At 36.5% G+C, this 22144-nt stretch overlaps 1 protein-coding gene across 7 annotated transcripts in view; it reads left to right on the forward strand.

The window, feature by feature from the left end:
- The window catches only part of LOC106871890 (vesicle transport protein SFT2B), a 76103-nt gene that overhangs the window by 35810 nt on the left and 18149 nt on the right, over positions 1-22144 (forward strand). For all 7 annotated transcript variants that reach the window (XM_052970213.2, XM_052970210.2, XM_052970212.2 and 4 more), the window contains 4 exons: positions 6301-6387; positions 10509-10594; positions 17338-17419; positions 22090-22125. In XM_052970213.2, the coding sequence (XP_052826173.1) occupies positions 6301-6387; positions 10509-10594; positions 17338-17419; positions 22090-22125 (291 nt within the window). The remainder of the gene's footprint in view (positions 1-6300; positions 6388-10508; positions 10595-17337; positions 17420-22089; positions 22126-22144) is intronic.

The following is a 22144-nucleotide window of genomic DNA, read 5'->3' on the forward strand; positions in this document are numbered from 1 at the left end:
TGTCTGTATGTATCATATCATTTTAATTTCTGCTTTTCTATGCTTGCATGGATTGGATGGAATTTGTTGAGGTAAATTTTCTACAGCTGGATGCCCTACCTGTTGTCAACCATCACCTGTCTCCAAGTAAGGTAATATTTCCCCATGGAAATATTTCCATGTTTTCATGGGAGATTGGAATGAAGGACGTTTTATGTGATGGTGATGCTTGTTAACAACTATCATACAATGTCTAGCAACAAAGGAAACACACACACACACACACACACACACACACACACACACACACACACACACACACACACACACACACACACACACACACACACATGACAGGCTTCTCTCAGTTTCCATCTACCGAGTCTAGTTACAAGGCTTTGGTCAGCAGTATGTCAGGTTCTCTTCTCTTATGTCATGAGATAACTTAGCCATTCAATGGGAAGATCAATGAAATAAGCACCAGACTAAATAAAATAAATACTAGGATTGGTGTTAAGAAATAGAATCTCTTGGTGGTAGTGCTCCAACCTGATCACTGTCCAATGACTGAAAGAAGGCTAAAAGAGTCCATGACAGAACCTTAAGTTGGTGTTTTCTCCTAATTCTGTTCTAGTAAACATCTAGTACCTGTTTGCTAGCTGTATATCTTACTCAATTTTACATGAAGCATGTATAATTATAATCTAGAGATGCAATACTACAAATATTTGAACTCATGATCTTGATCTGTGAATTAATAATCCAATCAATTTTTTAACTATGTGATCGATCTATGTGTATTTGTGTGCTGACACAAAACAATGTCTTAGGAGAGGTTTTTGCTCCAATATGGATATAGTTTGTCATTAACTCACTATTTCAACACCATCACACACACCTTGTCCAAAGGTATGACAAAAATGGACTTTTTAAAATATTTTTCTAGTCTAATTGTGGTTAATTATGTATCGAACTGGCAAAAAAAAAAAAGTCTTCACATGAAGTAATCTAATTTTTCTTTAAAAAATTTGTGAGTGGGTTAGTTAGTGCTCAGTAGTGGTTTTTTTTTTGGTTTTTTTTGTTTTGTTTTTTTGTTTCTGAGTTTTTGAATTGTTGCTGATTGGAAGTTGAAAGATGGCGAGCTGTTATGGCTGGCAGACAGAGAAGCTTAGAATCTTCTTTTACTTGTTTCAGTCATGCTGGGGCATTGCCTTGAGAGGTTTAGTTGAACAGATCACCTCCAGTACTTATTTTTGAAGTTTGGTATTTATTCTGTTGGTTTTCTCTTGTCAAACCTTTAAGTTATAGGGAGGTAAAACCAGTACCAGTTGTCAAACAGTGGTGGGGGTAAGCACAAACACATACATGTGTATATATAATGGGCTTACACACCGCATCCATCTACCAAATTCACTCACAATGCATTTGTAGAGGACTATAGTAGAAGACACTTGCCCAAGGGACTGAATTCGAAACAATGAGGTTACTAAGCAAGCTTCTTAACCATACTGCCACACCCACACCTACAAAAAGTTAAGTGACCATCATCATCATCATTTAACATCCGTTGTCCATGCTGGCATGGGTTGGACAGTTTGACCAGGGCTGGCAAACTGGAAGGCTGCACCAGACTCCAGTCTGTTTTGGCATGATATCTTTGGCTGGATGCCCTTCTTAATGCCAACCACTTTGAGAGTGTAATGGGTGCTTTTACATGCCATGGGCATGGGTGCCATTTGTGTGACACCAGTATCTGCCATGACTGGTTTTACTTGGCTTGATGGAGTTTCTTCTCAAGCATGGCATAATGCCAAATGGACTCAGTCACTGCCTCTGTGAAGCCTAACGCTTGATGCCTAGCATAATCCAAATGACCTTGGTCCTTCCCTCCATGAGGCTCAACGCTCAAAAGGTGGTTTTACATGCCACTGGCATGGGTGCCATTTCCATGACACCAGTATCTGCTATGACTGCAATTTTATTTGGCTCGATGAGTCTTCTTCTCAAGTACAACATAGTGCCAAAGGTCATTGCCTTTGTGTGGCCCAACATTCCAAAGGAGCTCAACCACTTTTCCTCCATGAGTCTCAACACTCAAAAGGAGCTTTTTACGTGCCACTTGTACAAGTGCCGGTTATGTGACACCAGCATCAGACACAACTGTGATTTCACTTGGCTTGACAGGTCTTCTCAAGCACAGTATATCACCAAAGGTCTCAGTTACTAGTCATTGCCTCTGTGAGGCCCAAAGTTCGGAGATCATGCTTCACTACCTCATCCCATGTTTTCCTGGGTCTACCTCTACCACAGCTTCCTTCCACAGTTAGGGATCGGCACTTCTTTACACAGGTGTCTTCATCCATATGCATCACATGACCATATCAATGCATTCCTCTGTCTTGCACACCACATCTGATGCCGCTTATGCCTTACTTTTTTCTCAAGATGCTTACACTCTGTCAAACATGCATACTGACATTGCACATCCAGTGAAGCATATTGACTTCAGTTCTTTCAAACCTATGCATGTCCTCAGCTGTCACAGCCCTTGTTTCGCTGCCATGTAGCATAGCTGTTTGCATACAGGCATCATACAGTCTGCCTTCCACTCTGAGAGTGAGGCCCTTTGTTGCCAGCAGAGGCAGGACCTCTCTAAACTTTGCCCAGCTTAATCTTATTCTGACAGCTACACTCTTGGATCACCCACCTCCACTACTAACTTGGTCACCTAGATAACGGAAGCTATCTACTACCTCTAGCTTACCCCACTAGCAGTTGATGGAATCTATTTTCTGCACATTTTCAGCGTTTATTGTACCTGTGCATCTACCACATACAAAAGCTAGTTTCCCTGTTAACCTTCCTCTGATATTGCTGCACCTGTCATGGTGTCCAAAGCTTACACTGGGTGCATCTTACAGAGTTACTACCTACACCTTTTCTATAGATTGAGCAGGGCCATCTACCTGAAAGGACTTGTGATTTGTCTGCCTTCTTACTTACTAAGACTTTGGTTTTTGCTAGGTTAACTCTAAGACCCTTCAATTCTAGACCTTGTTTCCATACTGGGAACTTCTCTAGTTCTGATAGTGATTCAGCTATAAGAACAAGGTCATCAGGAGCTCCCAGGGGAAGCTTGTATTAAATTCCTCTGTCTTGCCTGGAGGACTATGATGAACAAGAGGGGGCTTAGGGCCAATCCTTAGTGAGCCCCTATTTGTATCCTGAGCTCTTCACTGTACTTGTTGCCAATCCTCACCTTACTGGTAGTGTCTTTGTACATGGCTTGTACAGCTCTCTCTAGCCACTCAGCCATCCCTAGTTTCTGCATTGACCACCAGATAAGGGATCAAGAACCCTGTCAAAAGCTTTCTCCAAGTCAACAAAAGCTAAGTACAGAGGTTTATCTTTGGCTATGTATTTCTCCTGCAGCTGCCTTACCAGAAATATAGCATCAGTGGTGTTTCTCCCTGGTACAAAACCAAACTGCATGTCATCTAGACTAACTTTCCCCCTAATTAGTTGAGCTATGACTCTCTCCATAACTTTCATAACCTGATCCAACAATTTGATACCTCTGTTATTATTTCTATCCAAGGCATCACCTTTACCTTTGTAGCAGTTGACTATGGTGCTGCTACACCAGTCATTGGGTATGATTCCTTCGTGAATCACCTGATTTATAATGCAGGTGACTGGACCATCACCTACACCGCCAGATATTTCAATCATCTCAGCGGTGATTCCTGAAGGGCCAGGGGCTTTCTGTGTCTTCATATCCGTAATTGCTTTATCTACCAAGGTACTGTTGATTTAAGTAGCTGGTCCCTCAATTGAGCCAACATTTAGCAGGCTCTCCTCCTCCCATTCATTCTCTACATTCAGCAGCTTTTTGTAATGACATTTCCAAGTCTCTTTCTTTGCAATCATCATCATTTAATCTCTTTCCATGCCAAGCTCTACCAACTGCTTTGGCATGGTATTCTAATGCCAATCACTTTACATAGTATACTAGATGCTTTTTGGTAAGCGTCCAGGTTGTAGCTTCGTACGAACGAACTGACTCTACTGTTGCATGGAAAAAATTCCTCTTAAGATTGTCTAACAAAGTTGATTTCCAGACAACATCCAGTTTTTTGTTTTTAGAGCTGACTATGCTTTGGCTGTCCAAGTTTTGACATCCTTTCCAGTTGAGGTTAATACAAAACCAACATATGTAAAATCATCAACTTGATTGATGGATCCTTATTGATTGTGAACAATGAATTTGGTTTTACTAGAATTAACAAGTAATCCAACCTCATGTGCAGTTAATTCTAGGCTATGGAGTAATTGAGTGGAGTTTGCTATTGTGTCAAAGAGCAAGGCTAACTCGTCAGCATAGTCTACATCAATTATTTTTTTTTTGAGCTGGATGACTGATCAGTCCTCTTTTCACGAATGTCAAGTGATATTCTGAGACATAATCCAGAGTAATCACAAAGAGATTTGGTGGCATTATAAGAGCATCATAATTGATGTTGGAATCCAAGCTAGATGGAGCTTACACCTGAATATTGAGAGCAGGCTTAAATATATCTTGGAGAACTTGTCCCACCAAGAAACAGCTGTATGATGATCTATCTGTTTCCACCATTATAAGAAAAATGCACTTGCTCTTTGTGGCATGTTGCTAGTGAGCTAAACAAGAGCTGGCAAGTGACCTACTGCTATGGATGCCAAAGCATGACCATACTAGAACAGGTTGTCCAAACATATGTAGATCAACTCACCAGAGACACTGGGTGCCTCCCCAAAGACTTCCCTCAAGTAATACCGGACAGAGATAGATGGTATGTGTGAGTTAAAAATGTTTGAGCAAACTCAACCAGATGGTAGTGACTAGATGCTTTTAACTTGGCAGCAGCGAGGTGACCATGTAACTTGCAAGAGAAGATCCTTCAACTGAGCTGAGGAGTAGTATTGAGGGAGGTAGCTGTGTGTTAGGTGTTAGTGTATGAATAGAGTTACAGAAATAAGTACCTTGCAGTAGAGGAGGTAGATACCTGGCTCTGTCAGTTGGAAAGAAGAGAGATAAGATGGTGAAGATGTAATGGGGCATACACTGTAAGTTACAAAGAGGGGTTTATAGTGAAGTAGACAAGGGATTGGATAGGGTAAGTGGGTGGGTGAGGCTGTGAAAGAATGGGAGATGCAGGGGAGAGGAATGTAGTGAATGGATACACAGGATGTTAGGAGGATATGTTGTGGGGAAAAGACCTGGCATGGACATATTGTGTTCAGGTAGGTTCACAAAGGAGTATGGAAGATAGAGGGGAGGGGGTATTGGGAAGATAGGATGTTGGGGAGAAGTTTGTCAGGAGCTGATTGTATGGAGGGGGCATGGTCATAAAAAACATAACTTTTTGGCCTTAATTTTACTTAGCCAGACGTTAAGTAAATAATAATGTAAATATTTAATATATATTCATCCTCATTTAATGTCTGTATGCCATACTGGTGTGGTTTGTATGGTTCAACAGGATCTGATGAGCCAGAAGACGGTGTTGAGCTCCAGCGTCAGGTTTGGCGTAGTCTGTATGGCTGAACGCCCTTCTTAATGCCAACCACTTTACACAATGTACTGGGTGCTATTTTTCATGGCACTGGCACTAGTGACTTCATCAAGTAACTTTTAAAACACAACCCTGCAACTGAGTTGGGGTGTAGTATTGAAGGGACTAGTGTTGTACTAGGTATTGAGAGGCTGAAGTATGATAGTGGGAAAGGAACAGATGTTTCACTGTGGAGAAGGTACATGACCATCCCTGCTGGAAAGGAAGAAAGGATGGTGGAAATGAGGTGTTCAGGTATAACCTCAAAGTACATGAAGGTGGGTATCAGAGAAAATAAAGATAGGATTAAGGATGAATGGATAGATATGTAAATATTTAACTCTTTAACATTCAGATTATTTTGTCAAATGTATTACTAATGTATTCACATTTTATAAAATTAACCCTGTATTATCTCATAGCTTTGAGAATTAAAATATGTGATTGTTTATTTTTAGAATGACATTACAGGGTAACTGTGAGAGGCTGGATCTGGCCAGTTTGAACATAAAACAGGCAGGATATTTGAGCCAGATATGGCTGGTTTAAATACTAAAGGGTTAATATATAATGATGGAAATATTTTCATGCATAGCCTGGAAGCATTTAGTATTCTCATGTTTGCTACTGGCACAGAACTGGTGCTGCTTTGTTTTCTCTATTAATTTCAAATGTTCAGTTCACATAAAATAACTGCTATAATCAGAAATTTGATTTATTCCTCTAGATATCTGATGCCTCAACACTCAGTTGGTCGACAAGGATTAAAGGTTTTGCAATATGCTTTCTTTTGGGTATTGGATTTTCTGTACTTGTGAGTATTGTTATTATTATTATCATCATCATTTTTATTATGGTAAACCATCAGAAGTGATAACACGTCAGAAAAAATGTTTAGTAATATTTCTTCTAGTTATACATTCTCAGTTCAAACAGCTGAGGTCAACTTTGTCTTTCAACCTTTTAGGGCCAATGAAATACAGTTCTAGTCAAGTACTATGGTTGTTGGTATTAACAACCCAGCCCTTAAAATTGTTGACCGTGTTCCAAAGTTTGAAAAACTTACTGTTTCATTACAAAAATACATAATTTATTTTAAAAACCTTTGTGTTATTTAGTTACAGTAGGAAGGTCAGTGCATACGAAAGGTAGTTTAACTCAAACTGGAAGCCTTTCCCAAATTTTTGTAAGAAAAGGGACTCCACTAAAGGTATCCAAGTGCTAGGTGCCAACAGATTAAATCTACACTCCCAAGAACAGAGACAGTCTCTCCAATGTACTTCCACACACAGTTTCTTCCTATCAAATTCATTCATATGGCTTTAGTTAACGCAAAACTTTAGTAGAAGACATTTGCTCAAGGTACAGCATAGTGTAATTGAACCTGAAACCCTGCAACTACAAAGTGAATTCTTTAACCATACAGCCATGCCTGTGTGATTGTAAGTCATTCATGACCTTGATGGGATTTATTGACTTGAAAACATCCCAGCACCTCATCATTCCAGTATTTCTTCCTGTAACATTCTCACTTTTCACCATCAGCATTATTTTCCTCTGCATTAGCTTACATGGAATGACTTCCTGTCAGGCTGAGTAAAAAGTAATCAGGAATTTCATGTTTTGAAACATGAAATTCATCACAATATATTTCAACAATGTAGAAATTTTATTCATCAAAATAAGTACGATTACAATCAACACATCTTTGCCAAGGAGTTACAAGTTTGTTTATTTCAGTAACATAAAAATCTGGAGTTCTGAAGCTGATGAACTCTTTGAATGCACTTTCAGCATCGGTTTGATTTTTTAATTCCTTCTCTCATAGGAAACCATCAAGGTGCTTGAAAAAGTGATAGTTGGTAGGGGAAAGGTCTGGGGAATAAACTGGGTGGAGAAGAACTTCGTAGTCAAGTTCCATCAGCTTCTGGAGCATCATTAGTGAAACATGTGGTCAAGCATTGTCATGAAGAATGATTGGCTCTCTTCTGTTGACCAGTCTGGGATGGAGGAGTAGCAGTTTTTCATTCATTTTGGCAATTTCATGGCAATATGTTTCTGTAGTAATGGTTTTTCCAAGTTTTAAGAAATTATAGCAGATGAGTCCAGCAGTACACCACCAAACAGTCACCGTAACCTTCTTTTTGAAGGGAAGGTTTGCGGTGCTTCATTTTGGTCCAACCACTGTGAAGAACATTTTTTTTATTGTATAGAATCCACTTTTCATCACAAGTTACATTACTGTGGAGAAATGGATTGGTCTGGTTATGGAGAAGTGATGAGCAAATTTCATATCTGCACATTTTCTGATTTTCATGAAGTTGAATAGCAAAATTACTCGAATATCGCGCTTTGACAGTTCCATTTCAGATGATTGTAGCAATGGTGAAAAAATTATCAGTATTAATTTATTGATGCATTTGGGCAAGTTTATATCTGTATTATCAGACAATTGCAAAAAAATTCAAAAACTCTGCAAAAATCCGGTACAAATTCTTCAGGGTTCAAAACATTGCTTACTTTTTACTCAACCTGATAGAATTCAATATTTGTTTATTCTGGAAGTATTTATCACACAACTGTGAGCATTTCTTACTGCTGACAGTAACCAACTAAAGTTGTTCAGAGTATTCCCAAGTGTAATAATATTTGAGCTGGCAATGTACTTCCTGAGTATCATAATATTTGAACTGCTGGCCCGTGTGCAATCTCATAACTATCTGTTTCTCTGGTTAAATGATGGGTATATATATAAACCACTGAGTAAATTTCTACATAGTCTTTCAGTATGCTCTAAATCACTTCCAAATTTCTTTCAACAAACTCGTAAAACAAGGAGGCTGCCAATCTGCACTATCCAGGTTGCTGTCGCTGGGCTGTTTTTAAACATTCTGCCAGCTACTGCTCTGTCATAGGAAGTATTCGAGCAGAACCAACTGAAGCTATTCAACCACAACAACAACAACAAACATCATAAATATTTATGATACACTGCCAATCTACTGATTGAGTTGGATAATATATCTTTTGAATTTTTAATGCTTTAGGTGTATAAAGATACCATGAAGAGGGAAAAAATTCCTAATTATAAAACAGTGTGTGAGTGAATTCTTGTGTGTAAATAAACCTTTAAAATATTAAGATAATTTTGGCATATATCTCATGTTTGACTACTAAAAACTGTATCAGGTTTTTTAAAAACTAGTCTGAATGTAAAGCATAGTTAACATAATGTATAATTTGGTTATGACCACATATCTTCAAACCATACACAAGTTATGAGAAAGTGCATTATTTGTTTTTTTACATGCTCATGTGCACAACTTATAACATTGTTGAATACCAATGATTTTCTTGCCAAGAATTTTCCTTATAAAACTGAACCTTTCTGGGACTTCCTTGTTTGCTTTTGTTTTCTTTGCAAACATCAATTCACTGAAAGTCAAGTTAAAAATCAGCTTCAATGACTCCACCATTCTGAGGAGGCCTACAAGGACCATGGGTAGCACCTCAAATGGTTCTCTCTTTCTCTCCCTCTCCCTTTCACACACACAATCAGGAATTGATTCATAGTCCTAAACTGAACAAATCTGTGAAAAGTTAACTTTGGTAGATCATTTTTATCATTACAAATCTTTAGTATATATATATATATATAAGGTTTTTGACGACATCATCACAAACTATAACTATTTCATCATTTATTTTAGACCACATCATTTGTTTGTTAACTGTTAAACAATAAATTTCAGTTTTCCTTATGAAAATTAAATTCTGTGCTTCCTGTGTTATTTATTTTCTTAACATTATACTTTTTATTGAATCTTATGTGGATACTTTTGTTATTATTTAATCTAAGAAGGTAAGGCAGTATCCATAGCTTTTACTAGAGCAATAAGTCCACAGTTAAGTTAATGTATGTTTAAAGCTCTAAAAGGTACAAAGTTAAAACATAAACTGGGAGGGAGTTCCAAGGGTTGTAGTACTTGTAAAGAGGTGATTAGGGGCAATGGGGTGGGAGTTATAATGAGTGAATGAATTAGGGTCAGCCACACAGCTAATGTGTAAGTAGACTAAGAAAAGCTCTAAATATTCTCTGCTCCCCATTGGCTGGCAACAGGGTAGATACTGAATTTAGGAATTGATGGGAGTTTTTGGTTTTGTGTAATATGGAAACCAGTACAAAAATGGAGTGAAGTATTATTTTGGGCTACTTGTGGGCATCCTACTGATTTTCATTAAACTTATGGAAACTTTGTTGAACATGTCAAAGATATTTTGTGTAAGGACCAATATTGAGTCATAAATGACTCCTGGTAAACCATCTCATTCAAGGTTCAATATTGAGTCAAAGATGATTCCTGGTAAACAACCAGATCAGTGTTTCTTAGCCATTTTTGTGCCATACTTCACTTTGACTGTGTGTACTCCACCATGAATGGACAAAGTATGTAGTATAAGTGTTTGAAAGAAATTTTAATTAAAACTTTATTGCTATTTTATTCACTTGTTACTTATGTTCCATTCTGAAGTAATCTACACATCCTCTTAAATATTACCATGTCTCACTTTGAGAAACACTGCACTAGAGAAAGGATCTAGATTTTCATGGGGAAAATACCCTGAAGTAGGTTACTAAAGCTTGTGTGTTGGCCTATAAACAAACTTCAACTCAGCATCAAACCAATGAAACTAGACTTAAAATAATAAGCTGAACATATTCATGGTACCTGTTTATCACATGGGAATGGGCCAGCAAGAGTTAAGTGTTTGTGATATGACCCACAAATCCTTCAACTGGTAAGTGTGACATACTATTTATTCAACCCTATACTGCCCCATATATTATTGTAATAGTAAGAAATGTTTAAGGAAGAGAATGTTTGATATTTTTTATAGTTGCATGTTTTTCTTTTTTGCTTTTTTTTCATCTAGGGCTCAGCTTTATTGTTTATAGCCAAGAAAGGACTGGTTTTATTTGCTGTCTTCTATACATTGGGAAACGTTCTTTCCCTATCAAGGTTTGCTGGATAAATTTACAATTCTCATCTTATCAATGTCCAAAACACATGAATTAAATTGAAGTATTTATCATTTAAATCCTGAAGTTAATTCATTAGCATTTGTCATGAAATTATATTAGAACAGTATGATAATATTCTCTGTGAATTGAAATGGTTCCAAAGACATGTTCCTAAGTTGAGCCATTTCACTTCATATATCATAATGACAGTATTCAGAAGAAGGCCAGTGTTTTGCTGTCTTCAGTAGTTACTTAGTAACCCCCTAAAATGGACACAGGTATGGTTGAGTAGTTAAGAAGTTTGCTTTGCAATCATAAGGTCCCAGGTTCAGTGCCACTGCATGGATCTTGGACAAGTGTCTTTTGCTAAAACCTTGTGAGTTAAATTAGAAAATGGAAACTGTAGATGGATTGTATCTCATTCAAATGCTCAGCTTTGTCCTACATTGTGTCATACTGATCTCACCTGAGAATTATGTTGTGCATACATATCTGTGGAATGCTCAACCACTTAAATGTTGATTCAACAAGTAGGTAGTCCAGTTGATCAGACAACTGGATACTCTTTTTTAAAACCAACAGAATATCCATCAAAATTCATGAAGCATGAAACAGTTTCAATTTAAAATTTTATACATAATGATACAGAAGGAAAGTATATCTATATATGGAACTAAAGCTCTAAACAACTTCTTGGATCAGTCTAAAATAAGAGGAAATTTTTTTTAAATTCCAATTTTAATTCAAGTATTGCTTTTATTATGCAGTTTGGATACTATCTTCATTGAAAGTTCACAATCCTCTTCCTCTCTCTCTCTATCTCTCATGGGTATAGGATTCCTATAATCCTAGGCTATAACTCTGCAATCAGTCTATGGATAGGGTTAGCATCATCACTGCTTACAATAGTGAATTGTCATTACTTGATATTTATTTATAGTTTTGAAAATTGGTCCAATAGCAGTTGGTGCACCTTGGACGTTAAACTTACTGGACAGTACCTATGATTGAGCTAATATACTTGGATATTTAGACCATCTTTCTCTAACACACTTTCACTTCTGTCTATCCACCTTGATGACAATATATCTGGGCATATACATGTTTATCTTACACTTTCAGCCCTGTCTGTAACAGCTCTCTCTAGTTGCAATGTCAAAGGATGGTCATAGTTTATCACATTAACCTAACCTACTGTAAAAACTTGTGTTAATATCTCTGGATAAATAAGACGTATAATGCCAGTGGGATAATAACTGTGATGTAGCAAACTACAGTCTTTCCCATTTCATTATTGATTTGGCACATAGTATTGGATATGATCAATTGAGTTGACCTACCTGCTCTGTTGTTTACTAGTGGTACTTACTGTATCAAACTTTAAGAAATAAAGTGGTAAAGTCTATTCTGGCAGTATTTGTGCTCAGGATGTATAAGAATGATATTTTATTCATGTGGGAGTGTAAATAAGTTGCTTTGCTACTTTTGTCAACTTTAGCTCACAATTAAACTATCTCACTTTTTTTGGCCTTTTCACTTTGCTAAGTCTCCTTGTTAGCTGCCTTCACTCTCCTTAGCCTTTTTCAACTATTACTCTCTTCGTCATCCACTTTACCATGCTTACATGGATCAGATAGAATTTGTTGAGATATTTCCTACGACTGGATGCCTTTGTTGCCACCAGATCTCACCTGTTTCCAAGCAGAATAATATTTCCTATGGTTAGTCATGTTTTTGCAGAAGATTAAAACAAACACCACTTGTATGAGGGCTACATTTGTTTGCCACTATCAAACAATGCCAAAACACACACACACACACACACACACACACACAAACACACACACACACACACACACACACACACACACACACAAGATGAGCTTTTTTTCAGTTTCCATCTACCAAATCTACTCACAAGGCCTCAGGCATTAGTACAAAGGTCAGCTGAGAAGTTCACAGGCTGTCTAAGATACTCTCATGGAGTATAACCAAACGAGGTTTATTTTCCAACATAGTCCTCCTTGCAGTCCACACACTTCCTCCATCAGTAGTACAGTGCTTGGATCCATTGATGAAGAAATTTTCATCCTGTTGGTCAAAAAAGTCATTGACAGCAGATATGACGTCACCATCACTGTGAAACTGGTTCCCAGCCAAGTATTTTTTCATGTTGGGGAACATGATACTCAGATGGAGCCAAATCAAGAGAATAGGGAGGTTGATCAATCAGTTCAAAGTCACAGTCACACATAGTAGCCATTGAAGTCAAGGACTTGTGTGCTGGAGCATTTTTCTGATGAAACAAGACCACTTTCTTAAATTTTCATAGGTATTTGGTCTTGATAGCCTTTCGTAACTGCCTCAGCAAGTTGGCATAGTACTCTCTATTGATGAATTGATGATGTGGCCCTTTTGAAGATAGTCAATAAACACAATACCTTTTGCATCCAAAATAACCAAGGCCTTCACCTTCCCTGCAAATGAAATGACATTGGCTCCCTTTAAAGCAAGTGAGGAGGAGTGTTTCCACTGCTTTGGTTGTCTCTCTGTCTATGTTCAAAGTGATGAACCCATCACTCATCCTAGCTTAGGAAACATTCAAAGAAACCAGCTGTATCCACCTTGAAACTATGTCATATTTTGTTGTGATGTGATCAGGTTTCAGAAAATGTGGCACCCACCAAGCAGAAACCTTCATCATGCCAAGTTCATTGCACAGAATATTCTAAGCTCTCTCACAGGATATGTTAATAGCATTGGCTATTTGATTTATAGTCAGTTGCCCGTCATCCAGCAGCATGTAGTGAACACAAACAATGTTTTCCTCAGTTGCAGGACATTCAAACCTTGCATCATCTTCAAGACTCTCCATTATCCTCCTAAATTCAGCTGCTCACTTTTTGTGGTTGATAAAGCTGGAGTGTCATCCCCTAATGTAGGAACCATGTCAGCCTGAATGTCTTGGGGTATAAACTCCAATGACATTCTGCAGGAACTTGATAACACCACAATGCCAAATTTTGTCGATTTTCAAGAGAAGTCACTTAAGTTACTTTTGAAGTGTTCTCTGAACAGTCAGATGTTAGTTTATCTAGTAAGAAACAATGCAGTTATTAATAAGAAGGGTTGAAATTAATGCATGCAAGATTTCACAGTTCCAGCATCACTCCTTCATAGTCAGCCTATGAACTTTTTAACCTACCCTTGTAGAATACATTTGCCCAAAGTGTTATACATTGGGAGTGAAACTGAAATCACATGCTTGGGAAACAAACTTTTTAACCACACAGCTATGCCTATGCAAAAAAAAAAATCATATGCTGATACATTTGTTTACACATTCTCTCTCTCTCTCTCTCTCTCTCTCTCATTTATCTCTCACAATGGAAAACTAAAATTTAAGTTGTGTGTAAATGTAGGGTTGATTATTAATATTAGCAGGAAATATTGCAGTTACTGTCACACTTTATTCATTTGTTCACCAAATCAAAATGTTGACAGTGGACTGCTGGAGGTCATTTGGACAACATCTGATGACTGATGAGAAAAGAAAAATATTTAGCGGAGAATGGAACAGGACATTTCTAGAACAATGTGTTGAATGTTTTTATCATGTCATTTAGAATAGAAAATACCTCCCCATTCATTGTCTGTCTCTCCCACACACACAACAACAATAAACTTATAAAGAATGCTGGATATAATTAAACTTCTTGCATTTATAACAACATTCATATCATAGAGATTTACATTATGAAAAATTCTTTGTGCTCTCTCTCGTTCTCTCTCTCTCTCTCTCTCTCTCTATATATATATATATATATATATATATATATATATATGTATTTGTGTGTATGTACAGGATCATCAAAAAAGGTTTCTGTGATTTTAGTTGTCAATTGCACTAGCTATAAGCAAGCGGTCTGTATGAAATCAACGTGGGACTGTATAACAACTGTAGGAGTTTTGATATTTGCCATTGCATTGTCCTTGAAATCACTATTTCACTAGCAAGCCTCTGGCCAGCCACTCCATGGCAATCATGGTAACTGTACAGCAGAAAGCGCAGTGTGTATTGTGGCACGCTGAGTTTAAGTCAGTTGTTTTAGTGCAACGTCATTTTCAGCATACATATGGACAAGATCTACCTACAGACAAAACCATTGTTTGATGGTTTAACCAGTTTAAAGAAACTGGAAATGTAAACATTAAGAAATCTCTGGGCCAGCCATGCACATGAAGCATTTGAGACTGTCATGCTTGCATAGTCCTAAGAAGTCCATCGCTCAATGCAGTTTGGAACTTCATATGCCTAAAACAACAATTCAAAATGTGCTGCATAAATGCCCAAGATTGCATGCTTACAAAATTCAAATGGGGCATAAAATTAAGGAGACAGATAAGCCAAAACACGTTGAATTTGCTGTAATGGTGCTGAGAGAAATTAATGATGATGACAGAATTTTATTTAGGCATTTTCCAGTACATCCATGATTCATCCAGGGTTAATGTATGGTGTGGAGTCCTGCATGACTGTGTTGTCGGCTCTTTCATGTTTACAGAAAACATGATTACAGGTGCTAGTTACTTGGACATGCTAGAAATTTATGTGTTCCCTCAAGTTGCAAACATTGAAAGAGAAAAGGGAATAAGTGTAATTTTCCATCAGGACAGAGCGCCAGCTCACTACATGCATAATGTGTGACAAGCTCTCAACAACAGATTCCCTGGCTTTTGATTTGGAAGGAATGGTCCTGTTTTGTGGCCACCTAGAAGCCCTGATCTAACTCCTATAGACTCTTTCTTTTGAGGTTATCTGAAGAATAACCTCTAGGCAGAAAAATCCAGGATCTGCAACATTTAAGAGAGAGAATCCACATGGCGATAGTGACTGTAAATCCTGATATAATTCAGCGCACCTGGTGGGAGGCCAACTATTGCTTAGATGTTTGCCATGCAACAAAGGGAGCTCATATCGAAACCTACTAAGTAATGTAAGAAAAATTCAAGATTTTCTGTGTGTTTTGGTCTATAAATAAATAGTATGCCTTTGATACAGACTTAATTATTTCATTTTGAAATCACGGAAACCTTTCTCGGTGACCCTGTATAGTGTATATATGTATGTATATGATATAATATATACATATTTATATATTATGTGGTAATGCTTCAACAAGTAGAAAAACAATTGACCAGCTAAGACAGTAAAGATAATCTTATTAAAAAAAACCCACAAATATTATTTTAAACAGGAAACCCTGGGTAGCTGTATTTTTAATTTATTTTGCATTTATCAAACTGAAAACAAGACTGCTTTTTAAGTTTTTTAAGAGATACAGTTTTTCAAGAGAACACATTGAACATTTTTTGGACTCGTTAATATAGGGTTTGGATATGGAGACCCTATATTAACAGGTCCAGAAAATGTTAACGAATACATAAATTTGAGGAATGAGATTTTTTCTCTATGACCGCATTTCAAGAAATACGTCTTGTCATAATTTAAAAGTAGACCACCGGACACTTAGTAAGCCAGGTTTACCTCTGCTTGACATCTAATAATTGTAACATTGGTTATCTCCCTTGTGTTTTTCTTCTTTACAAGCATCTCTTGTTTAAATGTTATTTGCTCAAAAGACAACTGATAAATGGTAGAATAAATTATTATTTCAGCCAGGAAACCCTGGGTAGCTGTATTTACAAGATTCAGAGTTTTTTTATTATAAGATTATTTATATATATATATAAGAGAAATTATAGAAGGAACACATCTAGGCAACCAATACAAATTCCAAAGCATAATTTAAAGTATGCCAAGAAATAAATATACATATAAATTTATATAAATAAATGAATAAAATTACATGATAATCATGTAGATTGATAGATTAATCTTTCAAATTATTATCATGTAGGATTTCATCATGAAGGAAACCATCCTGATGAGAAGGGCATTATGTTTTTGTAAAACACCATTTATACATTTAATGTACCCGTGATACGGCTGTAGATGATATCCTTTAACCACAAAGTTGTATATTTATCTTATGTTATAATATTTGCCAAATTTATTTACCTCTGAATTTTTAAATTTTGAACTCTCATCTGATAACTCATATAAACATCAAATTCTTAATCGATTGGAACATTTCCTTTTGAAAGCCCTTACCTTCGATTTTTATCTCTATGTTTGTCCCTTCTCCATTCAGTATGTGAACTCAATGTACATGATGCATAGTTTTCACATATAACTTTTACGTGTAATTTTATTCATTTATTTATATAAATTTATATGTATATTTATTTCTTTGTGTGCTTTAAATTATGCTTTGGAATTTGTAGAAGGAACACATCTAGATGTGTTCCTTCTATAATTTCTCTTATCCTTCGATTTAGCTCACAATGAGCACTTCTTAATACAGCCCATATATTGTGAAGTATACTTAAAAACATACTTTATAAGAAAATTTATTTTCATCTATATATGTATGTATATATATATATATGTATGTATATATGTATATATATATATATGTATGTATATATGTATATATATATATATGTATGTATATATGTATATATATATATATATGTATGTATATATATATATATGTATGTATATGTATATATATATATATATATATATATATATATATATATATATTGGATAATGTTGACTCAATTTTTCTCTGCTTTAGAATATTTCTTTTATAATCAATTTTTGTCTATTTCCAGTACTTGTTTTTTGATGGGACCAATGAATCAACTGAAGAAGATGTTTGCTAAAACTCGTATAATTGCAACAATTGTAGTATTAGTAAGTATTAACAAAGCTTTTTTTTTTGCTGAAGTGTTTGCAACATCATCAACAACCACAACATTTGTTTTTACTTCGAGTGAATAAAGTGGAACAAATGAATAGTTATATCTCTATATAATGAATCGTTATCATCAACATCATTTTACATCCATCTTGTATGCTGGTATGGGTTGGGTGGTTTGAGAGGAGCTGCCAAGTCAGAGGACTGTGCCAAGCACTACTGTCTGCTTTGGCAGGATTTTGAAAGTTGGATGCCCTTCCTAACACTAACCATGTTACAGAATGCTTTTTATGTGACACCAGCAAGATCTGTTTGGCATAATTTTTATGGTTGGATGCCCTTCCTAATGCCAACTACTTTACATATTTAAATATAGTTTGATTGATTTCTCCAGTCATGCTTTACAGAGAAATGGGGAGAGAGAGTAAAAGATGTCTGCACATGTTAGCCTTGGTGGCAGGCAATGAATAAAGGAACATTTTACACACACATACACACCCTGTGAGACACAAAGAATCATTGAGACAGAGGAGGAGAAGAGGTAAATGACAGAGTAGTTAATGAGAGGAGTTCAAATTTTGCTGGGATAGGTTTTTGATAGAGCGGATTGCAATTATGTTTATAAAATTTAGTAAAATGACACATTTATTGAAAACATACTTTTGAGAAATTTATTTTAATCATTGTCATCATCATTGTTCTCCTATGCTAGTATTGCTCTTCCTAATGCCAACCACTTTACAGAGTGTGCTGGGTGCTTTTTGTGTGGCACCAAACACAGGGTTCTTGCAAGCCGATCATATTCAGCAGGCAGAGAGCATTAACAATTCTGCTGTGGAGGACAGATGTTTTCTTTTTAAAAAATCAGTTTTCATTTCATCATTTTGTAGGAGTATCAAAAAATTTGATGAAAGTTAAATTATTATTGTATGTATGCCATAATTCCTGATATTGTCCTTGGTGACAAAGTATACTTCCAAATTTACCTGCTATATGACAGGTAACACTTCCAGTCTCTATATAATTATAAACATTTGTATTGGTTGATTCCTCTAACATGCAGTGTCTTTCATATATTCTTGTAGGTAAAAAAATAAATTGGTTTTTAATAATGTGACAATATCTATATCATCATCATTATTTAGACATCCACCTTTTACCTGCTGGCATAGGTCAGACAAAAACTTACTGAAGCAGGTTTTCTGTGGCTTGACCTTTTCCTGTTACCAACCATCACTTATTTTAAAGTAAAGAAAACTTTCCCTTAGTCTATCAAACAGCTCAATGGCCGGACATGTTTCTGCAGCAGTTTATAAACAATATTTTGTTCTGTTGGCATTTTGGTGACTTAACAGAGAAACAGACTGGAAAGAAATAACAGTTAATAGTGTGAATTACAATTGTTGCATTTTCAAGAGATTACGTGTACAGTGAATCTAAATGTTAAACTATTCTATAATGATACATGGTAATACACACTTAATGCCAATGGTCATGTGATCACTCACAAATGCAGCAATTGCAATTTACATCTTTAACAGAAATTTATTTGCTGATATCTTAGAATGACTAAAAGACCAATGACTGAAATTGTAGTTCACAAATACAATCTCTGTTTACTTTATGCACACACACATACACACATGCTATCTTCATCATCATAATCATCGTCATCATTTAATGTTTGTTTTCCATGCTGACATCATGGGTTGGATAGTTTAACAGGAGCTGGCAAGTTAGAAGACTGCACCAAGCTCTACTGTCTACTTTAGCATGATTTCTATAACTGGATGTCGTTCCCTAAATATGTGTGTGTGTGTGTGTATATATTTGTATAATAGATGACATTATACACTTCTAATATAACTTATGTTTTTGTAGAACAAAATATACAAGAGCCGTATATGTGTCTAAAAATCTCTGAGTTGCAAGTAGTGATGCTGTGCTATTGTCATTTCCCCTGCTAGTTTTGCACCTTTAAAGACAGACAATAAGAGGGACAGGTAAGGGTTAGTGACAGGAAGGGCATTCAACTGCAAAACAATGCCTCACTACATTCATCTAACCTATTGTGGCTATGGAAAAAATGGGTGTAAAAACAAATGAAAAGAAAAGAAAATTATAATTATTCTATGTTCTTCTTTCTCTGTGATTTACTCCAATATTTTAATGGAAACATATAGTTTCCATTTAAACCTTACAATTCCCACACATGTGTTTGTGTGTGAATCACTTTGGAACCTTGTGATAAGGGTTTGGTCCCATTGTGTGGACACAGTCAGCTGGTATCTTCTACAATAGCTGCGGGTTGACCAATGCCTTGTGTGTGAAGTCATTTAATGGAAACTGAAGAAGCTTGTCACATGTGTCTGTATGTGAGTGAGTGAATTTGTATTTCCCTTCATCTTGCCATGTTTGCACACTGATGTAAACAAAAGCCTCATTGATGATACAAATGCTGTTGCTTGTTTGCATTCCTCTGCATAACCAAGTCCAGGCCATTCGTTTTTCATGGAATGGGAGATTTTATGTTGCATGGAAACAGGTGAGAGTTGGTATGAGGAACAGCATCCAGTTGTCAAAAAATTCTGCCTTGATGGTCTCACCTACTCCATGTAAGCATGGAAAAGTAGACATTAAAACAGTGATGATGGTGATGATAGTTTACTAACCCCTTTTTAAAGCAGAAATATCTATAAGATCAGTCATCAGTTCCAATGACTGAAACATTAAGCACACGAAATATAAATAGTAAATGCAGGAGTGGCTGTATGGTAAGTAGCTTGCTTACCAGCCACATGGTTCCAGGTTCAGTTTCACTACGTGGTACCTTGGACAAGTCTCTTCTGCTCTTGGGCCGACCAAAGCCTTGTGAATGGATTTGGTAGATGGAAACTGAAAGAAGCTCATTATATATGTGTGTATGTTTCTGTGTCTGTGTTTGTCCCCCCACCATTGCTTGACAACCAATGCTGGTGCATTTACATCCCCGTAACTTAGCAGTTCAGCAAAAGAGACTGACAGAATAAGTACTAGGCTTACAAAGAATAAGTCCTGGGGTCGATTTGTTCGACTAAAGGCAGTGCTCCAGCATGGCCGCATTCAGGTGACTGAAACAAATAAGAGAATAGAAGAATAAACACCTTTGCAGAAATATCTATAAGATCAGCCATCAGTTCCACTGACTGTAACATTAAGTACATGACATATAAATTTTACTGCCACCTGAATAAGGTACTGTGCTCTTGTAAGTTATTTTCCCTGTGGGAAAAACTGAATATATCACTGACAGTCAATACCTTTAGAAGCATCTGCAGTACCTACTTAGAGAGAGTTTCTATGTAGTCATTTGACTTGCTAGAAATAGCAACTAAATTTCCTTTAAATCACAGGGAGTATAGAGTTGTAGATTTTAGGGATGAGAGTGTAATTCCCCTATAGTTCTGAGATGAGTGAAAATTGCCTTTTGGAAGTAGATTGATTGAAGTCTTCCAGAAGGCTGTTGGCTTGTTTCCTTTAACAGTCTCATTACAGAAATCTCACTGATGTTTGTGGAAGAGTGTGCTTTTCCAAATAATAGCTGGAATGTTATCTGGTTTTGTGTCATGTCTTGTTTCTTTACTTTTTTGGGCATTTTTTAATCTCTTCTATTGTAAATGGGTGAATCTTGATTGGCAGACTATCTGCTACTTTGTGGTTGAAGAAAAGATTGTCTTCAGTTTTGTGTTACCAGCTGTAAAGTACTGAAACAAGGCATTTAGCATCTAGATTCTAGGCAGTGGTTTCGCTAAAGTATAAGTCACTGGGAAAGCAATCCTTAATAGAATTGCCTCTGATATTGATCCCAACCTAAGTTGGAATCAAAACAGCTTCTGCAAAGACAGATGATTACTGCCACAAATCTTTGCCCTTAAAGAAAAGCTTAGAATCTACCAATAAAAAGCATTGACTATATTTGTGGATTTAATGTCAACTAAAGGTCCAAGTTACATATCCTATTTGAACTTAATATCCAATATGAGATTACTATCATGTATGAAAACCCATCAAACCTTGTGCAGAGCACAGACAGACCAAATAAAGAGTTTCCAACAACAATAGTCTTCTGTGAGACACCTTAACGCCTTTTCATTTCATGATTGTGGTGGATTACTTCATTAGGTGGAGTCTTGACACTATCCATGACAAAGGCCTTACTATGAATCATAAGCAGAGCCTGTATCTCTCTGACCGTGGCTATGCTAATGATCTTGTTCTCACAGCTCATTACCTGAGTCATACACAACACTTGTTAGCATCTCTTGAGAATGCCGCAACCAAAGTTGGTCTGTTCCTCAATGCAAAAAAGTCTGAAGTCATTACCATCAATACATTAGTTTTGTCCTACCTTTGTAGCTAGAGTTGGATAACATCATCATCATCATCACCATCATCATCGTTTAACGTCCGCCTTCCATGCTAGCATGGGCTGGACGACTTGACTGAGGACTGGTGAAACCGGATGGCAACACCAGGCTCCAATCTAAATTTGGCAGAGTTTCTACAGCTGGATGCCCTTCCTAAAGCCAACCACTCAGACCAGTAATATATTGGGGGGGTTACTTCAAATGAATATACTTCTCCTTTGTTTTTATATTGTTAAAACAAAATCACTTTTCTTTTTCAGCTAATGTTTGTACTGACTCTGGTAGCAGCATTTGCAGTAAGTAACAGATTTTAAA

Source organism: Octopus bimaculoides, chromosome 8, assembly GCF_046866305.1.
Source record: "Octopus bimaculoides isolate indiv1 chromosome 8, ASM4686630v1, whole genome shotgun sequence".
Classification (NCBI taxonomy): Eukaryota; Metazoa; Mollusca; class Cephalopoda; order Octopoda; family Octopodidae; genus Octopus; species Octopus bimaculoides.